This window comes from Mus musculus, chromosome 1, assembly GCF_000001635.26.
Source record: "Mus musculus strain C57BL/6J chromosome 1, GRCm38.p6 C57BL/6J".
Taxonomy (NCBI): domain Eukaryota; kingdom Metazoa; phylum Chordata; class Mammalia; order Rodentia; family Muridae; genus Mus; species Mus musculus.
The window spans coordinates 44,086,176-44,106,261 of record NC_000067.6 but is presented as its reverse complement, the minus strand read 5'-3'; the positions used below and the strand labels follow the sequence as shown (position 1 = coordinate 44,106,261).

The window sequence follows — 20,086 nt, the reverse complement described above, 5'->3', positions numbered from 1 at the left end:
AGGTTTCCCTGATTGTGGAAGGGACAACAAATTTTAATGGGTCAATAAAATGACAATTAGCTTGAAAATGCAATTAAAGAACTAGCTAGGGGCCAGGCATGCTAGTCCATGAGTCCCACCACTGAAGTTTCTCCTCCAGTTAGATAAAGCTCACACACAACAGTCAACCTACTTTACTCCAAGTTCACTGATTTTAATGTTAATCTCTTTGAAAAATACCCTGACTGAAACATCCAAGATGTTTGACCTTATGTTGGGGATGGCCCAACCAAGTGAACCATTACTAATGGGGATTCATACAATAAATGTTGAACACATAATATGCATTCAGTTATATAATACCAAGCTCCAATAAAAGAGCTTTAAATAGCCACTGGTTGGGTTTTTTTGGTTTTGTTTTGTTTTGTTTTGTTTTTCAGATATCTACTGGAACTGTTCATATTTTCTTTTTCTGTTTTTGTTGCATTCATTTACAGTGAATTGTACTAATGACGTTTTAATTTTGAAGCAATGTAAAAAGCCATGCAAATTACGTATTATTTATTTGGTCATGGCTGAATTGTTATAGTAATTGATTCAGACATTCACTGTTTTGTTTTTGGTTTTGGTTTTTTGCAAGTTTTACTTCTTCAGAATTTTATGCAATGTGGTCATTTAATAACTTATGTTGTATTTTTCTTTTTCTTTCTTTCTTTTTTTTTTCTTTGACATGGTCTTACTAGGTAATCGTGGTTGACCTGGAACTCTCTATGTAGAGCAGTCTGGCTTCAAACTCATAGAGTTCTACCTGCCCCTGCCTTCTGAGTGCTGGGATTAAAGGAGTAGACCACCATACCAGGCCTTGATTTAGGACATTTTAAACTACAACCCAAATCTGGCCCACCATCCATGTTTGTACAACCTTGAGACTAAGAATAATATTAGCATTTTAAGTGGTTGAAATCATCAGTACACATATGTCTTAGTCAGGGTTTCAATTCCTGCACAAACATCATGACCAAGAAGCAAGTTGGGGAGGAAAGGATTTATTCGGCTTACACTTCGGCTTACACTTCCATACTGCTGTTCATCACCAAGGAAGTCAGGACTGGAACTCAAAAAGTCAGGAAGCAGGAGTTGATGCAGAGGCCATGGAGGGATGTTCCTTACTGGCTTGCTTCCCCTGGCTTGCTTAGCCTGCTCTCTTATAGAACCAAGACTACCAGCCCAGAGATGGTCCCACCCACAAAGGGCCTTTCCCCCTTGATCACTAATTGAGAAAATACCCCACAGCTGGATCTCATGGAGGTACTTCCCCAACTGAAGCTCCTTTCTCTGTGATAACCCCAGCCTGCATCAAGTTGACACATAAAACCAGCCAGTACAACATAGAACTCAAATTTTGGTTCATAAATAACGGTTTTATATTAGTTTCCTATTACTATCCTATTCCTATAAGTATCACATACTTAGTCCTCTAAAACAATAAAAATGTGTTGTTACAATCCTAGAAGTCACAATCTGAAATGTTTCCCTGGGTTAATTAATATTAAGACATTTAGCAGGGCTGAATCCTTCTGATGTATGGGGTGGGGGTTTCCTAGCCTCTTTTTTTTCTTCTTCTTCTAATGGGGCATTCTTAACATTTCTTGCCTTGAGAACCCTCTCTCCATCTTCCTAGCCTTCAGCTTAATCTCTTAAAATCTCCCTCTGCTTCTCTCTCAAAAGCACCACTGTCTTATCTGAACACTGTAGCAATATGATTCACAATAAGCCAAATGTTCACAAACTAGTAAACGGATACATAAAACTGTTTAATAGGATTCAGTGATAGGAATTATTTGAGAAGAAGAAGCAGGGTACACTTACACATTCCAAGTGCAAGGTGACAGATCAAAGATCTCATTCTGTGACTCCATTCAATAGTCACAAATCATATTGGTGGGTGTCTGGTGTGAAAGGTAAGAGAGGGAATGGTAAGTTTCCTCTAGAAATGATAAGATGCCCTTAGAATTTGATGATAGCTGCAAATGAGTGTACAATTACTGGAAATTGAAACTTAGGACAGGTAAATAAAGCATAGAAAAGGTATCAGACCTGAGCTGGCAATGTGTTAGTGGTAGAGCGGACAGTGGCAGTACGGACTCCATTAAGGGACAGATCACACCATAAGCACACCCACGTCTAGAGGTCACCTTGATTATGTCATTGGTTGGTTAGTCGGGTTTGTTGTTTTCATGTTTTTCTGCAGGAATCTTGTGAATGATACAATGTAAACTGTTTCCATTCTTGCAAGAATTGGTGACCATAAACTGTTTCATGGTATGTTCACTGTCTACTCAGAGTATGTACCATTCCTATGCTCATAAAAATAACTCCAAAATTCCATTTGTTGGCTCCGTTTTTTGTTTTGTTTTGTTTTTGTCTGTCTTTTTAAAAATCACTTGCTCATTTGCCATAAAAAGGCCTGTTTCTGGTCTGGGCTGCTTTTATTCTCCTACTACTGAGGAGAGTTTAAGTCTTGTCTGGCTGTAAGAGTAAAATTTTTCCCTTGCAACATCTCAGTGTTGGCTCCTGGTTTTTGACACTGTAACACACTCAAGAACCCAAAGAAGAGAGGAGAGAGTCTGGGGAAGAAAACGGGCAGAGGAGGGAAAGAAGGAAGACAGGTTAACAGACAATAAGGAAGTGTTAATTTAAAAATGTTAAGACTGTAACTTGAGAAAGCACTTGTCATAAATGGCTTTCCCTTAGTTGTTTCTTAATATGTACTGTGTCAGAAGAGGGCAGGTAACCAAGTGCATAAGGGGGATTTAATTCATTTAGTAAACATTTGCCACGTGTTATCCTAATCAGGAGAGTCAGTCAAATAAATACACACACACACACACACACACACACACACACACACACACTCCTTAAGGAAAAAGACAAAAAGGACATGTAGATGAAGTCCTAAGTAAAAGCTGCAATCTGAGGAACTGGAAGAGTCAAACCTCTGCAGTTGGGCTTGCTTGGTAGGTTTGGGGTGAAGTGGCAAAGCCCCTGAAAGAACAGGAGGAAATTCTGATTATTTGGCTCTAAAGAGGAAGGTACGAAGTCTTTGGGTGGGACTGAGTGGATGGGTCCTATATACCCTCAGGGTTATCCAAATGAAGTGATGGGCACAAGGATGCTAGCAACCCACCCTTCTGATGACCGGTAGACAAAGCAGGCAATGGTAATGTGGGAGGCTTAACCTAGCCTGGCGCACAGGGAATTACGAGGTCAAGTCGCCAAAAAATAAAAATACTTTAGGTGAATGGATAGATAGATGATTGATAAATGAGAGAGAGAGAGAGAGAGAGAGAGAGAGAGAGAGGAGAGAGAGAGAGAGAGAGAGAGAGAGAGAGAGAGAGAGAGAGAGAGAGAGAGAGAGAGAGAGAGAGAGAGAGAGAGAGAGAGAGAGAGAGAGAGAGAGAGAGAATGAGAGAATTTTAAGTGCAAGATTTTGTTTTGGGCCGCATGCATAGCTGTCCTATGCCCGCGAGGTACTGAATCGTACCCGCCTGAAATGCAAAGGGATAAAGAATTCACGGCGGGATGTGAGGAAAGAAGTTGTCAGGGTTGACTCCGTGTCTTCCGATGGGCTGATCAGACCGGAAGAAGCCAAGGCAGCGACAAGAAAATCCTTTCCCGCGCTCGGCTCGGCGGTCCCAGCATACAGACTCCGGCTTCAGGAGTCCAGCCTCCAGGCGCCCGCGAGGGGCGTGGCCGAGCTAAAAGCCGGCAGAAAACTCTCTTTCCCGGCGAGCCTCGCGGCGCGCCCCACGAGCCCCGGGCGAAGCCTGCGTGCGCCAGCGCAGTAGCGGGCCGCGCTGACGGGGGCGGCGAGGCGGTCGCTTCGAGCGTGTTAGTTCGCTCCCTGAAGAGAGTGAGGGCGGTTGGGCGCTGGCGGTCACTCGTGCGTTCGCTGGTAAGCGCGGCGGCGGGAAGTGGAGGCAGCGGTGGTGAGGCCGGCCGGCAGCTCCTCGGGGGCTGCTGCTCTCCTCCGCCCGAGGCGTCCGTGGAAGCCAAGCGCTCCCGGCCGGCAGCCGCCGACGGTCTGTTTTGCCGAGGAGGGTGGACACGGGTTTAGGACGACGGGCAGGTGGAGCCGGGCCGCGGCGACTCTCACGAGCTGTTGGGGGTGACGGGAGCTAAGCCTCCTCCCAGACGGGCCCGGGACGCGCGCGTTCGTTAAGCGAATAAACGACGGTTCCCGTCGACCTCTAACCTCGGGTTTGGAATTTTTTTTTTTTTTTTTTTTTTTTGGTCGTATGGTTGGTCGACCCCGGCGATCCTAGAACTCACAGTTTTGTTCGCGCGGTGACAGCCTAGGTAGTGCTGCAGACGGAACAGACAGTGAGTAAATGTTTATTTTTTTTTAAACTGGAAGTCGGGTGGCCGTGGCGTTTGGGGAGCTTAGTGGAAGCTAACTACCAGAAAATAACTACCTTGTGAGTGTGAGTAGCCCCTCCCCCCTAAACTGTTGGCTTGATTGTCCAGGACGTTTGAACCCCGTACCGCATCAGCTATATTTGTTTTGTGTCACAGTCGTCACCTTGTTTCTACCGGGTTGGTGGGTTGGTGCAGTGTTCTCCCTCTGCTGTGGGGCGACACTGAGGCTGAGCCAGGCTTCCGTCCTCCCTTATCTAAAGCGTGGGGGGGGGGGGGGGGGCGGAGATAACAGTCGCTTCGAGCGCTTACCATATGGGACGTTTTCGGTGTTGCTGAAGCAGTCTAGAACAAGTTCATAATGAAGTCTGGAGGAAAGCCGTTTTCCTTAAAATCACAGGTTAGTCTGGAAGAGCTTCCCAGGTTGATATTAACTTAAAAACATGTATCTAAGTGTACTGTTTTTCTGAAATCCCATTAAAGTGACAGGAAAGAGTTCTTTATGGGGTTGGTTGGTTGTTTTGTGTTTAGTTTTGTTATTGTTTGTTTTGTTCTGTTTTTGAGACAGGGTCTTGCCCAGTCTGGTCTCAAATTTGCAGATTCTCCTTTCTGCCTTTCAAATCCTGAGATTATAGTCAGGCCCCACCCAACCTGGCTTTTGCGAGGGTGGGGGGGTAGTCACTGGGAAAGACACCTTGGAGATATTAACAGTTGAATAATGAACTCTTAAAAAGCAGTGGTTAAACCAACGGGGGGGGGGGGAATCTATAAAACTAGTCTGAATTAATAAAAGCCTTCAGATCACACAAAAACTGGCAGTTCTTGATATATTTGGAACTGGAAGGGGAAGTGCATTGATGTGGATAGAGGTGCAAGACTAATATGTTAGTTTAAGTCTTTTTAAGGAGCAGTAGGGTATTTCCATTAGTTTCCCCATTTCACTCTCTTGAGTGATTGTGTTCCCCAAGTTTAAAAGACTAGAAAGAGCACAGAGGAGAAAGAAGAGAAGAAAAAAGAAAAAAATTAGAGGCTTATTTTGACAAAGGTTTTTTTTTTTAAATATATTCTTCGAATCTTTTGCGCTTTGAACCATGTTACTGTTACCTACTGAATAAACAAATGTCCATGCACATGGATGATAATGGAAATTCTCGTGCCAGTGATATGCTGAAAAATGAAAGCTCTCACAATAAAAGGGGATCTCAGAAATTATAGTAGCTCTCAGTGCTTCCAGCCCTTCAGGTCAGTTGTGACTTAGACTGCGCTCCAGGCTTTAATTTGGCTTTAAGTTTTCTCAGACTATCTTCATTATAGGATTCTGGCTGAAAATGAAAAAAAAAATCCCGGGATAGATTTTCTCTGTGGTTCAGGGTGAAAAATCAGTTCGAAATTTCTAGAAATCTGCCATAGCTTAACTCAAAAGTAGAAGTTTGAAATGTTTTGGTAGCCAAACCCAGAGTCGATAGGATCACATGACAAGGACTATTGTTATATGAAGGAGAGAAAAATGGAATGATTGATTTAATAGCTTCAGGGAAAATAATTAAAAATTGTTGAGATTGTATCAAAAAAGGAATAACAAAGGAACTTATTTAGTAGAAATTAAGTTGGGCTGGTTAAGAATGGAGATTCTTATAAATATATTCCAAATATATTTTTAAAAGGTATAGCATCTTGTTTTGGAATGAACTACTTTAAGGTGTCTGTGTCAAAGTATCAAATTTGCTTTGTCTTATATAATATCTGCCAGCTCCTGTAATTAGTTTTGAGTGCTCATAAAAATCTTGAAAGTAATATGTGGTTGAGTAATGACTATGTACAGAGATACCAGTGTGTAAAAGAGTTTCTAATTGTGTCTATTTCAGATTTTGAATGTGCACATTCCTAGTTTGGGGTCATATCCTTGTCTGACAACTCACCTTTTACAACAGAATCTGCTTTTCAGAGAGATGCCCTTTGCTTCTCAGATGTAGTGCACCTTACGCTTATTTTTCAACAGTGAAAATGAGTCATACAGAGGTAAGCTATGGTCATATCCTCAGTATCTTCTGGTCAACTTTGGGAGGTAGGAGAATGGGTTAAATCATCATTTCTGTATAATAGCCTTGCTTTCAGTTTGCACAGTAGAGGCAGTACAGACTTAGAATTGTAAAGATTCCAGAACAAGAACCTGACTTTTCATTCTTAGCTAATAGCTATGTAGCCTTGAGCAAATTAATCTGCTATGCTGTATCTGTAAAGTAGGAATAATAGTAATTGCCTCATAGAATTATAAGGAATGCTTACATGAGTTAATATATTAGCACTTAAAGCACATGACAGTATTTCTTTTTTTTTTAATTAGGTATTTTCCTCATTTACATTTCCAGTGCTATCCCAAAAGTCCCCCATACCCTCCCCCCACTCCCCTACCCATCCACTCCCACTTTTTGGCCCTGGCGTTCCCCTGTATTGGGGCATATAAAGTTTGCAAGTCCAATGGGCCTCTCTTTCCAGAGATGGCTGACTAGGCCATCTTTTGATACATATGCAGCTAGAGTCAAGAGCTCCGGGGTACTGGTTAGTTCATAATGTTGTTCCACCTATAGGGTTGCAGATCCCTTTAGCTCCTTGGGTATTTTCTCTAGCTCCTCCATTGGGGGCTCTGTGATCCATCCAATAGCTGACTATGAGCATCCACTTACGTGTTTGCTAGGCCCCGGCATAGTCTCACAAGAGACAGCTATATCAGGGTCCTTTCAGCAAAATCTTGCTAGTGTGTGCAATGGTGTCAGCGTTTGGAGGCTGACTATGGGATGGATCCCTGGATATGGCAGTCTCTAGATGGTCCATCCTTTTGTCTCAGCTCCAAACTTTGTTTGTTTTGTTTTGTTTATTTTTGACAGTATTTCTTTTCTTTTAATTAATTTATTTTTTTACACTCCATATTTTATTCCCTCCCCCATCTACCCTCCGACTGTTCTACATCCTATACCTTCCCCCCACACATACACACATAGATGTCCCCACCCCACCTGACCTCTAAACTCCCTGGGGCCTCCAGTCTCTTGATGGTTAGGTGCATCATCTCTGAATGAACACAGACCCAGAAGCCCTCTGATGTATGTGCATTGGGGGCCTCATATCAGCTGGTGTATGCTGTCTGTTTGGTGGTACAGTATGTGAAGGTGGTGGTCTGTTTAGAGGTCCTGCTGGTAATCCTACAGGGCCGCCCTTCTCCTCAGCTTCTTTCAGCCTTTATCTAATCCAACAGGGGTCAGCTGCCTCTGTCCATTGGTTGGATGCAAATATCTGCATCTGACTCTTTCAGCTGCTTGTTGGATCTTTCGGAGGGCAGTCATGATAGGTCCCTTTTTGTGAATGCTCCATAGCCTCAGTAATAGTGTCAGGCCTTGGCACCTTCCCTGGAGCTAGATCCTGCTTTGGGCCTGTCAGTGGCCAAAAGGATCCTATTTTCCTCAGGTTCCTCTCCATTTCCATCCCTATAATTCTTTCAGACAGGAACAATTGTGGGTCAGAGATGTGACTGTGGAATGGGCCCCCTCTCCCTCATTTGATTCCCTGTTTTTGCAGGAGCTGGCATCTATAACTTTCCTCTCCCTACTGTCAGACATTTCATCTAAGGTCCCTCACTTTGAGTCCTGAGAGTCTATTACCTCCCAGGTCTCTGGTGCATCCTGGAGGGTCCCCCAACCTCATACCTTCCAAGGTTGCCTGTTTCCATTTTGTCCGCTGACCCTCAGGGCTTCAGTCCTTTTCCCTCACCCAATACCAGATGAGGTTCCGCTAACGCCCTCCACTCCCCCTCCCATCCACAGTCCCTCTCATATTCCCTCCCTCCCAACCCACTTGTGATTGCTTCTTCTCCCTCCCATGTGGGACTGAGGTGTCCGCACTTGGGCACTAAAGCTTCTTGACCTTTTTGAGTTCTGTTGACTGTATCTTGGGTACTCTACGCATTTTATTTTATTTTATTTTATTTTATTTTATTTTTTATTTATTTTTTTGCTAACATCCACTTATTAGTGAGTACATACCATGTATGTCCTTTTGGATCTGAGTTACCTCAGCTAGGATGATATTTTCTAGTTCCATTCATAGTATTCCATTGTGTAAATGAACCACATTTTCTGTATCCATTATTCTGCCATGGGACGTCTGGGTTGTTTCCAGCTTCTGGCTATCATAAGTAAGGCCTCTATGAACATAGTGGAACACATGCCCCTGTAGAGCATCTTTTGGGTCTTCAGGTAGATCTATATCCAACTTTCTGAGGAACCTCCAGATTGATTTCCAGAGTGGTTGTACCAGTTTGCAGTCCCACCAACAATGGGGAAGTGTTTCTCTTTCTCCACATCCTTTCCAACATGTGTTGTCACCTGAGGTTTTGATCCTAGCCATTCTGATTGGTGTAAGGTGGAATCTCAGGGTCATTTTGATTTGCATTTCTCTGATAACTAAGGACTTTGAACATGTCTTTAGGTGCTTCTCAGCCATTTGAGATTCCTCAGTTGTGAAAACTCCGTTTAGTTCTGTACTCTTTTTTTAATTGGGTTGTCTGGTGTTTTGGTGATTAGCTTCTTGAGTTCTTTATATATGTTGGATAATTGCCCTCTAGTGGATGTGGGGTTAGTGAAGATTTTTTTCCCAATCTGTACCTTGCTGATTTGACTTATTGACTATGTCCTTTGCCTTACAGAAGCTTTCCATTTTCATGAGGTTCCATTTTTTTTCCATGGAATTGAGGTTCCATCAGTTTTTCATCTTAGAGCCTGAGCCATTGGAGTTCTGTTTAGGAAATTTCCCTGTGCCAATGAGTTCAAGGCTGTTTCCCACTTTCTCTTCTGTTAGATTCAGTGTGTCTGGTTTTAATGTTGAGATCCTTGATCCACTTGGACGTGAACTCTGTACAAGGTGACAAATATGGGTCCATTTTTATTTTTCTACATACAGCCAGCCAGTTAGACCAGCACCATTTATAGAAGATGCTTTCTTTTTTCCATTGTATATTTTTGGTGTCTTTGTCAAAGATCAAGTGTCTGTAAGTGTGTGGTTTTATTTCTGGGTATTCAATTCTATTCCATTGATCAACATGTCTGCCTCTCTACCAGTACCATGCAGTTTTTATCGCTATTGCTCTGTAGTATAAAGCTTGAGGTCAGGGCTGGTGATTCCCCCAGCCAGTCTTTTGTTGTTAAGAATTGTTTTCCTATTCTGGGTTTTTTGCCTTTCCAGATGAATTTGAGAATTGCTCTTTCCATGTCTTTGAAGAATTGGGTTGGGATTTTGATGGGGATTGCCTTGAATCTATAGATTGCCTTTGGTAGGATGGCCATTTTTACTATGTTAATTCTATGAGCATGGAAGATCTCTCCATTTTCTGAGATCTTCTTCCATTTCTTTCTTGAGAGACTTTAAGATACTGTCATACAGGTCTTTGACTGATTTGGTTAGAGTTACCCAAAGATAATTTATATTACTTGTGGCTACTGTGAAGGGAGTTGTTTCCCTATTTTCTTTCTCAGCTGTTTATCATTTGTATAAAGGAAGGCTACTGATTTATTTGAGTTAATTTTATATCCACCTACTATGCTGAAGTTGTTTATCAGCTGGAGAAGTTCTCTGGTAGAATTTTGGGGGTCGCTTATGTATACTATTATATCATCTGCAAATAGTGATAATCTTTATTTCTTCTTTGCCAATTTGTATCCCCTTGATCTCTTTTTGTTGTCTTATTGTACTAGCTAGCACTTTGAGTACTATATTGAATAGATAAGGGGAGAGTGGACATCCTTGGCTTGTCCCAGATTTCAGTGGGATTGATTCAAGTATGTCTCAGTTTAATTTGATATTGGCTGTTGGTTTGCAGTAAATTGCTTTTATTATGTTTAGGTCTGGGCCTTGAATTCCTGGTCTCTCCAATAGATTTAACATTAAGGGGCGTTGTATTTTGTCAAATGCTTTTTCTGCATCTAAGGAGATGATCATGTGATTTTTTTAAAATCTTTTTGTTTGTTTATATAGTGGATTACATTAATGGATTTTCCCATATTAAACTAACCTTGCTTCCCTGTGGTGAAGCATACTTGATCTTGGAAAATGATGGTTTTGATGTGTTCTTGGATTCAGTTTGCAAGAATTATTGAATATTTTTGCATTGATATTCATAAGCGAGATTGGTCTGAAGTTCTCTTTTTTGGTTGGGTCCTTGTGTGGTTTAGGTATCAAAGTAACTGTGGCTTCATAGAACGACGAGTTAGGTAGTGTTCCTTTTGTTTCGGTTTTATGGAATAGTTCGAGGAAAATTGGTATCAGGTGTTCTTTGAAGGTCTGATAGAATTCTGCACTAAATCCATATGGCCCTGGGCTTTTTTTGGTTGGGAGGTTTTTAATGACTTCTATTTCCTTGAGCAATATGGGCCTGTTTAGATAGTTTACCTGCTCTTGATTTAATTTTGATATGTGGTATCTGTCTAGAAAACCATCCATTTCATCTAGATTTTTCAGTTTTGTTGAGTATAGGCTTTTATAGTAGGATCTGATGATTTTTTTTTTTTAATTTCCTCTGTTTCTGTTGTTATGTCTCCCTTTTCATTTTTGGTTTTGTTAATTTGGATACTGCCTCTCAGCCCTTTAGTTAGTTTGGCTAGGGATTTATCTATAATCTTGTTGATTCTCTCAAAGAACCACCTTTTGGTTTTATTGATTCTTTGTAGTTTTCTTTGTTTCTATTTGGTTGATTTTTGCCCTGAGTTTGACTATTTCTTGCCTTCTATTCCTCTTGGGTGAGTTTTGTTCTAGAGCTGTTCTAGGTGTGCTGTTAAGTTGTTAGTATAAGATCTCTCCAGTTTCTTTATCAAGGCACTTAGTGCTATGAACTTTCCTCTTAGCACTGCTTTCATTGTGTCTCTTAAGTTTGGGTATGATGTGTTACCATTTTCTTTAGGAACTCTTTAATTTCTTTATTTCTTCCCTGACCAGGTTATCATTGAGTAAAAAGTGGTTCTGTAATATCCAAAATGAATTCAAGAGTGCCCAGTACCTTCCCCCTTCGAAAAGGACTTTCCAAACTGCACTAGCAGGCAAAGTGCAGAGCCAGATAAGGAAGCTGGCTGACTAAACAAATGTAAAAACATAGTTTTAGTGGTCAAAATGATTAAGCCTGCAGCTACCAAAACAATATTAGCTGTTCTCAGAGAAATAACCATAACAAGATTAGCAATTCCCCTGCCCTCCCCCCACCCCCGCCCCACACTGAATTCTGACAACACAAACCACCCTGACCTTGTTGTGAGAATTCCCCTGACGTTAATAGCTGTGACATTAATAGCTGATCCATAAGTTCAAATTGTACTATTACTTTGCTGACCAAATCATAATAACCCACCATGGGGCAAGCAAAGTGAGTCACTAGGCCAAAGGGTTTACTTAGTCACTATACAAACCAACCAATGCCTGAAAGGGTTACTTGCTATACCAGTGAGAATCCTGTTGCTCACATCTGCCCCTTACAAAGGTATAAAAAGTGTGTTCTTTGTTCTGGGTCTCTACTCTGGCCTGCGTGCTGAGAGGGGAGTCCCCAACATGTTGGATCAATAAAAATCTCATTCAGTTTGCAGCAATGGTGGCGGGCTTGTGATCTTTCTGAGTAAGGGTCTTTTGTCGAACTCCCAACAGTTCAACCTCCACATGTGTGTGGGCTTTCTGTAGGTTTTTACTGTTATTGAAGACCAGCCTTAGGCTATGGTAATCTGATAGGATGCATGGTATTATTTCAGTCTTCTTGATGGTATTATTTCAGTCTTCTTGTATCAGTTGAGGGTTGTTTGTGACCAATTATATGATTGATTTTGGAGAAGGTACCATGAGGTACTGAAAAGAAGGTGTATTCCTTTGTTTTAGGGTGAAATGTTCTATAGATTTCTGTTAAATTCATTTGGTTCATAGCCTCTCTTAGTTTCACTGTGTCCCTGTTTAGTTTCTGTTTCAGTGACCTGTCCATTGGTGATATTGAGGTGTCGAAGTCTCCCACTATTATTGTGTTTGGTTCAATGTGTGTTTTGAGCTTTAGTAAAGTTTCTTTTATGAATGTGGCTGCTCTTGCATTTGGGGCACAGATGTTCAGAATTGCAACTTTCTCTTAGTGGACTTTCCTCTTGATGAATATGAAGTGTCCTTCTTCATTCCGCTGATAACTTTTGGTTGAAAGTCTATTTTATTGGATATTAGGATGGCAACTCCTGCTTGTTTCTTGAGACCATTTGCTTAAAAGACCTTTTTCCATACTTTTACTCTGAGATAGTGTCTGTCTTTGTTATTGAGGTGGGTTTCTTATATGCAGCAAAATGCTGGATCTTGTTTGCGCATCCAGTCTGTTAGCTTATGTCTTTTTATAGGTGAGTTGAGTCCCTTAATATTAAGACATATTAAAGAGAGATGACTGTTGGTTTCTGATATGTTTGTTTTTGTAGGTGGCTTTATGTGCTTAAGGTTCTCTCCTTTTGGCTTTGTTGTGAGATGCTTAATATCTTGTCCTTTCTTTGGTACAGGTACCTTCCTTGCGTTGAAATTTTCCTTCTAGGATCCTCTGTAGGACAGGATTGGTAGGTAGATACTGTTTGAATTTGGTTTTGTCCTGGAATATTTTGGTTTCTCCATCTTTGTTGATTGAGAGTTTTGCTGGCTATAGTAGCCTGGGCTGGCATTTGTGTTCTCTTAGAGTCTGCATGACCTCTGACCAGGCTCTTCTGGCTTTCATAGTCTGCTGAGAAGTCTGGTATAAATCTGATAGGTATACCTTTGTATGTTACTTGGCCCTTTTCCCTAGCAACTTTTAATATTCTTTCTTTGTTCTGCACTTTTAGTGTTTTGATAATTAAGTGACGAGAGGATTTTCTTTTCTGGTCCTATTTATTTGGTGTTCTATAGGCTTCTTGTACCTTTATGGCCATCTCTTTCTTTAGGTTGTGGAAGTTTTCTTCTATGATTTGTTGACATTTTCAGGTCCTTTAAGCTGGGAACCTTTGTTCTCCTCTATTCTGATTCCTGAATTTCCTGGATGCTTTGGGTTAGGAGTTTTTTTATGTTTTGAGTTTTCTTTGACATTTGTGTCAATCTTTTCTATGGTATCTTCTACACCTGAGATTCTCTCTTCTATCTCTTGTATTCTGTTGGTGATATTTACATCAGTAATTCCTGACCTCTCTCCTAGGTTTTTCACTTCCAGGTTTGCCTTCATTTGTGTTTTCTTTAGTGTTTCTACTTCCACTTTTAGGTCTTAGATCGCTTTATTCAATTCCTTCACCTGTTTAACTGTATTTTCCTGTATTTCTTTAAGTGAGCTATTGATATCCTCCTTAAAGGACTATTATCTTCATGAGATAGTATTTTAGGACAGATTTCCTGATTTTCAGTTATGTTAGTGTATTCAGGGCTTGCTGTGGTAGGGTTGTGATGATGCCCGCATATATTGGCTTTTGTTGTATGTCTTGTACTTGTTTTTCACCATCTGGATATCCTTAGTGTTTGTTGGTCTGTGTGACCGTCTGGAGTCTGCCTCTTTTGTCTCTGGGTTGCATCGGTTCTCCCAGTAGGCCTGTGGCCCTGGCTGTAGCAGACCACTTGTGGGGCCTTCCAACTGGGGGCCTTCACAGGGGTAAAGAAGCTGCTGATCTGTTGTCCTTGCTGCAGTAGATCTCCTAGGAGGCCTTCAGACTGTTGGGTCTTCAGTGGATCACTCAAGTTGCTGTCCAGTTGCTCCGAGTGCAGCTGATCCTCAGCTGCTCTGAGTGCAGTGGGTCCGCTAGGATGGGTTAGGATATGGTATTTTCACTGGAGCCGACTATCCAAGAGTCTGCCCCAGCAGAAAGGACCAGGCGGAAGGGATGGAAGGGAAGTGGTAATTGGAAGAAGCTGGGGGGTGGGAGGGTGTTGGTGGGTGATGGGTCCTGAGTCCAAGTCCACTAGGCTCCCAGTGGCAGCTCTTGAACGTGGGGGGAGTGGGGGTGTCTTACCAACTGCTCTGAGTGCAGTGGGTCCTCTAGGACAGGTCAGAATATGGTGTCTTCACGGGAGCAGATGAGCTAGGAGTCTGCCCCAGCAGAAAAGACTGGGCAGAAGCGTAAATATTTCTTAAATACTATAAATATGACTTGTTTAGAGGCCATGCATTCAGTCATAACTCCTACAAAACATATGTATATACATATATATATATATTCAGATGTTTAAATAATCAAGGAAATAATTTGTTACTCTTATTCTCTCGAATTTTAGGTTAAATTAAAAATACCTTTTGGAAATAAATTACTGGATGCCGTTTGTTTGGTACCTAACAAGAACATAGCATATGGAATAATTCTTACACATGGAGCATCAGGAGACATGAATCTTCCTCATCTGATGTCACTGGCATCCCACCTTGCATCTCATGGGTTTTTTTGCCTGAGATTTACTTGCAAAGGCCTTAATATTGTACATAGAATTAAGGCATATAAAGCAGTTTTGGTAAGAAAAATACATTTACCTATAATCAGTTTCTGATTAAAAGTCTTGATAAATTTAAGATATTTTGTTCTCTTATATCCTTGGAAACTTGGCAGTACATGAAGGTTACTTAATGCTCTTATTTTTCTCTTTTTTTTTTTGTCATCAGTTAGTTTTCATGGAGATGAATGTTGACATCGTAAGTGTTCTTTCATGCTGCTGCTCAAGAAACCCACTAAAATAATGTAACTTTAGGATATAGTTTTGGCAATCTAGAGGAATAAGCATACTATAATATGCATATTACAAATATACCACCTTTATATGTTGTCTATAAGCATGACTTAAAGTCCTGGGAAAAGAACAATGCTGAATTTCCTTTAAATTATTTACATTAGATGCTATTTTCATCAAATGTGAAGTTCCCAGCTTTAAAAAGATAATTTGTCTTTTATCGGTTTTACTGTTTATCTCTAGTTGGTGGCATGAACCTGGGATAGTGGGGCCTAAAAATGAGGCAGACTAAATTCTTATGCAGTAGCCAGCTTTCTTTAGAGTATATACTCTTAAAGAGTTAAGAAGTGTCACGTGAGTAAGATATTCAATAACAAAGACAACCCACACAGGGCAAAACTCTGTTTTTCATAAAGGTTTATGAATAACAAGAGCTGAAGTAATCTCACTCCTCTCCACCACACCTGGGAGTAATGCATAAAAACACATTCCAACAGTGATTTGAAGAAATGCAGGTCACAAGACTCTTGTTTTCTTGGAGTTTTCTCACAAGCACTCAGAATTGTCACATGACTCCATCCTTGGGCGTATTCTGACATGTCCCCTTGTTTTATTTAATAGCAGGACCTCCAGAGTGGTTTTGATTTGAAATGTTTTAATTTGAATGTCATTTAATTAGTGAGTATCCTATATGCAAATTATATTAAAACAGTGAAAGCACTGTATATAATACTCGGCCACCAAGAAAAAAGATACAAACTATGTATGGTACTATTAATTAAATTACTATATTGATCAGAAAATTCTAGAAAATAGTTTGAAAAAGAGACCTATATGATTAATTGATGACATTGCGTCTTTCCCTTATTTAATAAATTGAACAAGAACGTAAGATAATTAGTATCTTGTGGCCTTTATTGTGTAAGTAAACCCACTCCAAAGGTTTTTCCTCTGTGCTATAATACCTGTAGGAGACAGTTTAGTGAGGAAAGTGAGTGAGAGGCAGCAGAGGGTACACTTAAGACACAGATGGTTAGCCGGGCGGTGGTGGTGCACGCCTTTAATCCCAGCACTCGGGAGGCAGAGGCAGGCAGATTTCTGAGTTCGAGGCCAGCCAGGTCTAAAAAATGAGTTCCAGGACAACCAGGGCTATACAGAGAAACCCTGTCGGGGGTGGGGGGGGACGACACAGATGGTTATGTTAGTCTGGGTTTAAAGAGTTCTTCCTTTGCCACTCAAAATAATGTGAAAGGACTGCCCAACTCTGTCTTTTGGCCTAGAATTTTAAATAGATTGGTTAGTGCATAATTAGGAAAACATTTTAATTTTGTTGAATTCCACTGGAAATACCAAGCACAGCTCATGAGGCCAGAGAAAGATGGGTTCTCATACTTTTTCCAGTCATGCCTTAGCTTGCCTAGCTTGTAAAGTTTTCAGGCAATGGAGAATATGTATCTAAAGGAAGCTCCAGTAAGGGAGCTGAGGGAAACTAGGCCTTCACTGGCCTAGTTTGTGTCATTTTATAATTTTCGAATTCGTCTCCACAAGAAAAACCTCCTCTTTTTTTCCTCTTTTATCGATTTTAAGGTTTAGTCATCCAGTTTATATTCATTCAAGGCATCAGCCATCTCTTTGTCATGATTAATATCCTCCTTATCGCCCTTAAGTATTTTAGTTTTAAATATTTATTATAACAATTTGAATCAATGTCCAAGTGACCCAAAATTGAAGAAGGACCCTTTCCCCTTCTTTATATGCTTTTTCAGTATTCTTTTGGACTCTCCCATACTTCATATAAAGTTCCTTCTTCTGGAAACCAGGGATTATGATCATAAACAACTTGCAAGCAGTCTAGTACTTGTGATTTTGATACTTAGGCTCCTCCTTTCTTTAAGAAATTAAGCACAGACTCTTGGACATAAGGCAAAGCTTTCCCTGGTTTCTGCCCTGTTATATTCACCTCCTTCTTGTGAGGGTCTCCCTCAAATCTTACCTCATAATTGATTTCAGGTCCCTGGTGCCATTTACCACTCACTCTAGAGGCGGGGGAACTAAGAGCTGAAATATTAGGCAGACTAAAGTCTCATGCAGTAACCAACTTTATTTAGAGCATCGAGCAATTTATAGTTTGAGGAGTAAGAAGAGTCACATGAATAAGGTGTTCAATCATAGGGACAAGCTATACATGGTTAAAAACAAGTTTTTCTGTAGATGTGCATGAATAGCTGCTTAAGTAAACTCGCTCCTATCTGCTACACCTAGGAGGAGCATAAAAACACATTCCAAGAAAAATTCTGTTTTGAAGAAACTGAGGTCACAAGACTCTGGTTTTATTTTTCTGAGAGTTTTCTCACATGCACTCAGAATGCTCACACAACTCCATTCTCGGATTGTATCCCAATAGTATACTGTTTGAATATTTTTATAATGACAATTTTATTTTTTCCTGTCATATTAACCAACATAAGGATTAATAATGAATATATGACGAGAAGAGGAAAGAACTGTAAGAATCTGTACAGTTGTCTTTACATAAACTTTTGTATATATTAGTAATGGTAAGACTTTCTGGTGGCATATGATATGAGAGGAATCCATAAGTTTTGTTTGTTTTACCTAGAATTACCTGAAGACCTCAGGAGAATACAAACTTGCTGGTGTTTTTCTTGGAGGTAAGCTTCAGTATAAATTATAATATTAAAACTGATGACAGGAAGTTAATTTAGTAGTTATGTGTTTTTTTTACATAACCTTGATACTTTGTTAAAGCAGATTTATAGCATTTGTGTTTTACAAGGCTCCTTTTATAGCATTTTATTACTCTTAAAGTTGATTCATTGAAAAAGAATTTCTTCACTCTTTTAAGTATTGAAAAAGAATTGTTTCTTTTTAAAATTTGGCTTAAACCAGATCAGGTTTTAGCTTTTAATAAAACTGTAGGTTTCCATTAAGACCATTGGAATTTGTTGGTTGACACTGTTTTAAGCTGTAATTTTTTTTTCTTCATAAATACGAAGAGTGGCAAATTTAATTTTACCATATGACCACTACTGTTGTATGTAAATGTTTATATTTCTAATTGAGTTTAATTGGTTTTAGGTCGTTCAATGGGCTCAAGGGCAGCTGCTTCTGTGATGTGTCATACTGAGCCAGATGATGCTGATGATTTTGTTCGAGGTCTCATTTGTATTTCTTACCCACTGCACCATCCAAAGCAGCAGCATAAACTCAGAGACGAAGATCTCTTTCGTATAAAGGATCCTGTACTGTTTGTGTCGGGCTCAGCAGATGAAATGTGTGAAAAGGTGAATTGGAACTCTATATTTATATGAGTGAAAGAAACATATTAGGGGCAGGATTATTACCTGCCACATTTAGCCTCTGGATGTGGTGATCCATACCTTTAACCCCAACAGTCTGGAGACAGAGCCTGATGGATTTCTGTGAGTTCAAGACCAGCTTGGTTATATGTATAGGGAGTTTCCGGACAGCCAGGGTTCCATCCACCCTTTTTCAAAAAACAAAAACAAACAAAAAAATGTGCATTTGTCTACTGTTTGGAGTACATAAAAATAAAAACATACTAACAAGACACATCTCCCCAAAGGGATTTGACAAATAGGTCTAATCCTTTATTTGAAGAGTTAATATCTAATTGTTAAGACTTGGGAAATATTAGGATATACATTTGCTTAATTTTAGACAGGTTGTTATTAACTCCAAAGTGAGCTTTGCCAGCATTCATATGTTACTGAATATTAGCCAAGTGTGAAACTACTAATTCCCTTGGAAAACTACAGCTTCCTTGGAAAAATAAGTTTTGTTAAAAGAAAAAAATTTTTGAGTAACTCAAATCTGCTTAACTTTTTTTGGTCAGCAGATGCTTGGTGTATTCTGTAGTGTGATTGCATGAAAGAAGTGGACTGACTCTACTATTGATGTTTCATTATATACTCCATTGTCTATAAAGTTGCCTGTAGAGCAGGTATTTAATAAAAACTCTTAAGTGACTGTCAGCCCAGTGAGATAAGGGAAATATAATCTTTTACTATCAATTGACTCTAATATCCTCTTCTCTTTCTAGAACTTGTTGGAGAAAGTAGCACAGAAAATGCAAGCCCCTAGTAAAATTCATTGGATTGAAAAGGCAAATCATTCCATGGCAGTGAAAGGACGGTCTACAAATGATGTATTCAAAGAAATAAACACACAGATCTTGTTTTGGATCCAAGAAATCACTGAAATGGACAAGAAATAATTGTCATTAAAAGCCATGTTCTGAATAAAAGTACGGTTGGTTAATTTGATAAAGTATACCTCTCACTCAGCATTGTGAGATGTATTTCAGACTAATGTTCTTTAATGTTGCCCTATTTTTTAAACATTGTATCGTGAAAATATCCTTTACAAGATGTCTTTTGAAAGCACTGTTATAGTTATATGAAGATAATGTACAAATATTGAAGGTTGTCTATAATTTATTTTCATTAGTATAGTTAAGTTTTGAAAAATTAAACATTTGCATTTTGTTACAATGGTGCCTTTGTTTTACTCTGAAATGCAGATAAGAAATCTCTTAATTTTAAGAAGTAGTATTTTTAGTATTTTAAAAAGAGAAAGGTGCTGGCAAGATGCGCCAGTGAGGGCTTGTTATGCAAACATGAGTAATTATTTTTAAAAAGTTTGCTTTCATTTATCTGTTTTGGAATGGTAGGGTTTGTGCAGAGGTCAAAAGTCAACTTGGGACAATTGGTTCTCTAATTTCAAGCTTGGTGTTCAGTGCCCTTTTCCTTAGCATCTTGCCAATCCCCAGTACCATTGTAAAGAAGTGGGTACAACAGCTCCTATAAACCTAGCACTAGGACTTGCTGGCCAGCCTGTCTAGCCAAGTCAGTGTGTTCTAACTTCATAGGCAGTGTCTTAAAAAATAAGGTGGAACACAAGTGCATCTACCTTGGGACTCTACATTTAT

General features: G+C 39.9%; 1 protein-coding gene across 6 annotated transcripts; it reads left to right on the top strand.

Moving 5' to 3' along the window:
• The first annotated feature begins 3,770 nt into the window (after positions 1 to 3,770).
• Positions 3,771 to 19,649, top strand: Tex30 (testis expressed 30). Of its 6 annotated transcripts, none has more exons than XM_011238616.3 (8): positions 3,772 to 3,934; positions 4,305 to 4,362; positions 6,261 to 6,414; positions 12,945 to 12,998; positions 14,671 to 14,901; positions 17,735 to 17,786; positions 18,214 to 18,419; positions 19,199 to 19,649. In XM_011238616.3, the coding sequence occupies exons 5-8, from the start codon at positions 14,779 to 14,781 to the stop codon at positions 19,370 to 19,372; spliced, it is 555 nt and encodes a 184-aa protein (XP_011236918.1). In that variant the 5' UTR covers positions 3,772 to 3,934; positions 4,305 to 4,362; positions 6,261 to 6,414; positions 12,945 to 12,998; positions 14,671 to 14,778; the 3' UTR covers positions 19,373 to 19,649. The 6 variants fall into 6 exon arrangements, with proteins under 6 accessions (XP_006496378.1, XP_011236918.1, XP_011236917.1 ...); NM_029368.2 differs by lacking the exon at positions 12,945 to 12,998 and adding an exon at positions 4,740 to 4,795 and having other exon boundaries at positions 3,821 to 3,934; XM_006496315.4 differs by lacking the exon at positions 12,945 to 12,998 and having other exon boundaries at positions 3,771 to 3,934.
• The last annotated feature ends 437 nt before the right edge of the window (positions 19,650 to 20,086 follow it).

Bases quoted from the DNA above. Each gene is read 5' to 3' on its own strand.
- Tex30 (XM_006496315.4), top strand. The intron at 14,902-17,734 runs GTAAGAAAAATA...TGTTTTACCTAG, and splicing joins AGGCATATAAAGCAGTTTTG to AATTACCTGAAGACCTCAGG. The intron at 18,420-19,198 runs GTGAATTGGAAC...TTCTCTTTCTAG, and splicing joins CAGATGAAATGTGTGAAAAG to AACTTGTTGGAGAAAGTAGC.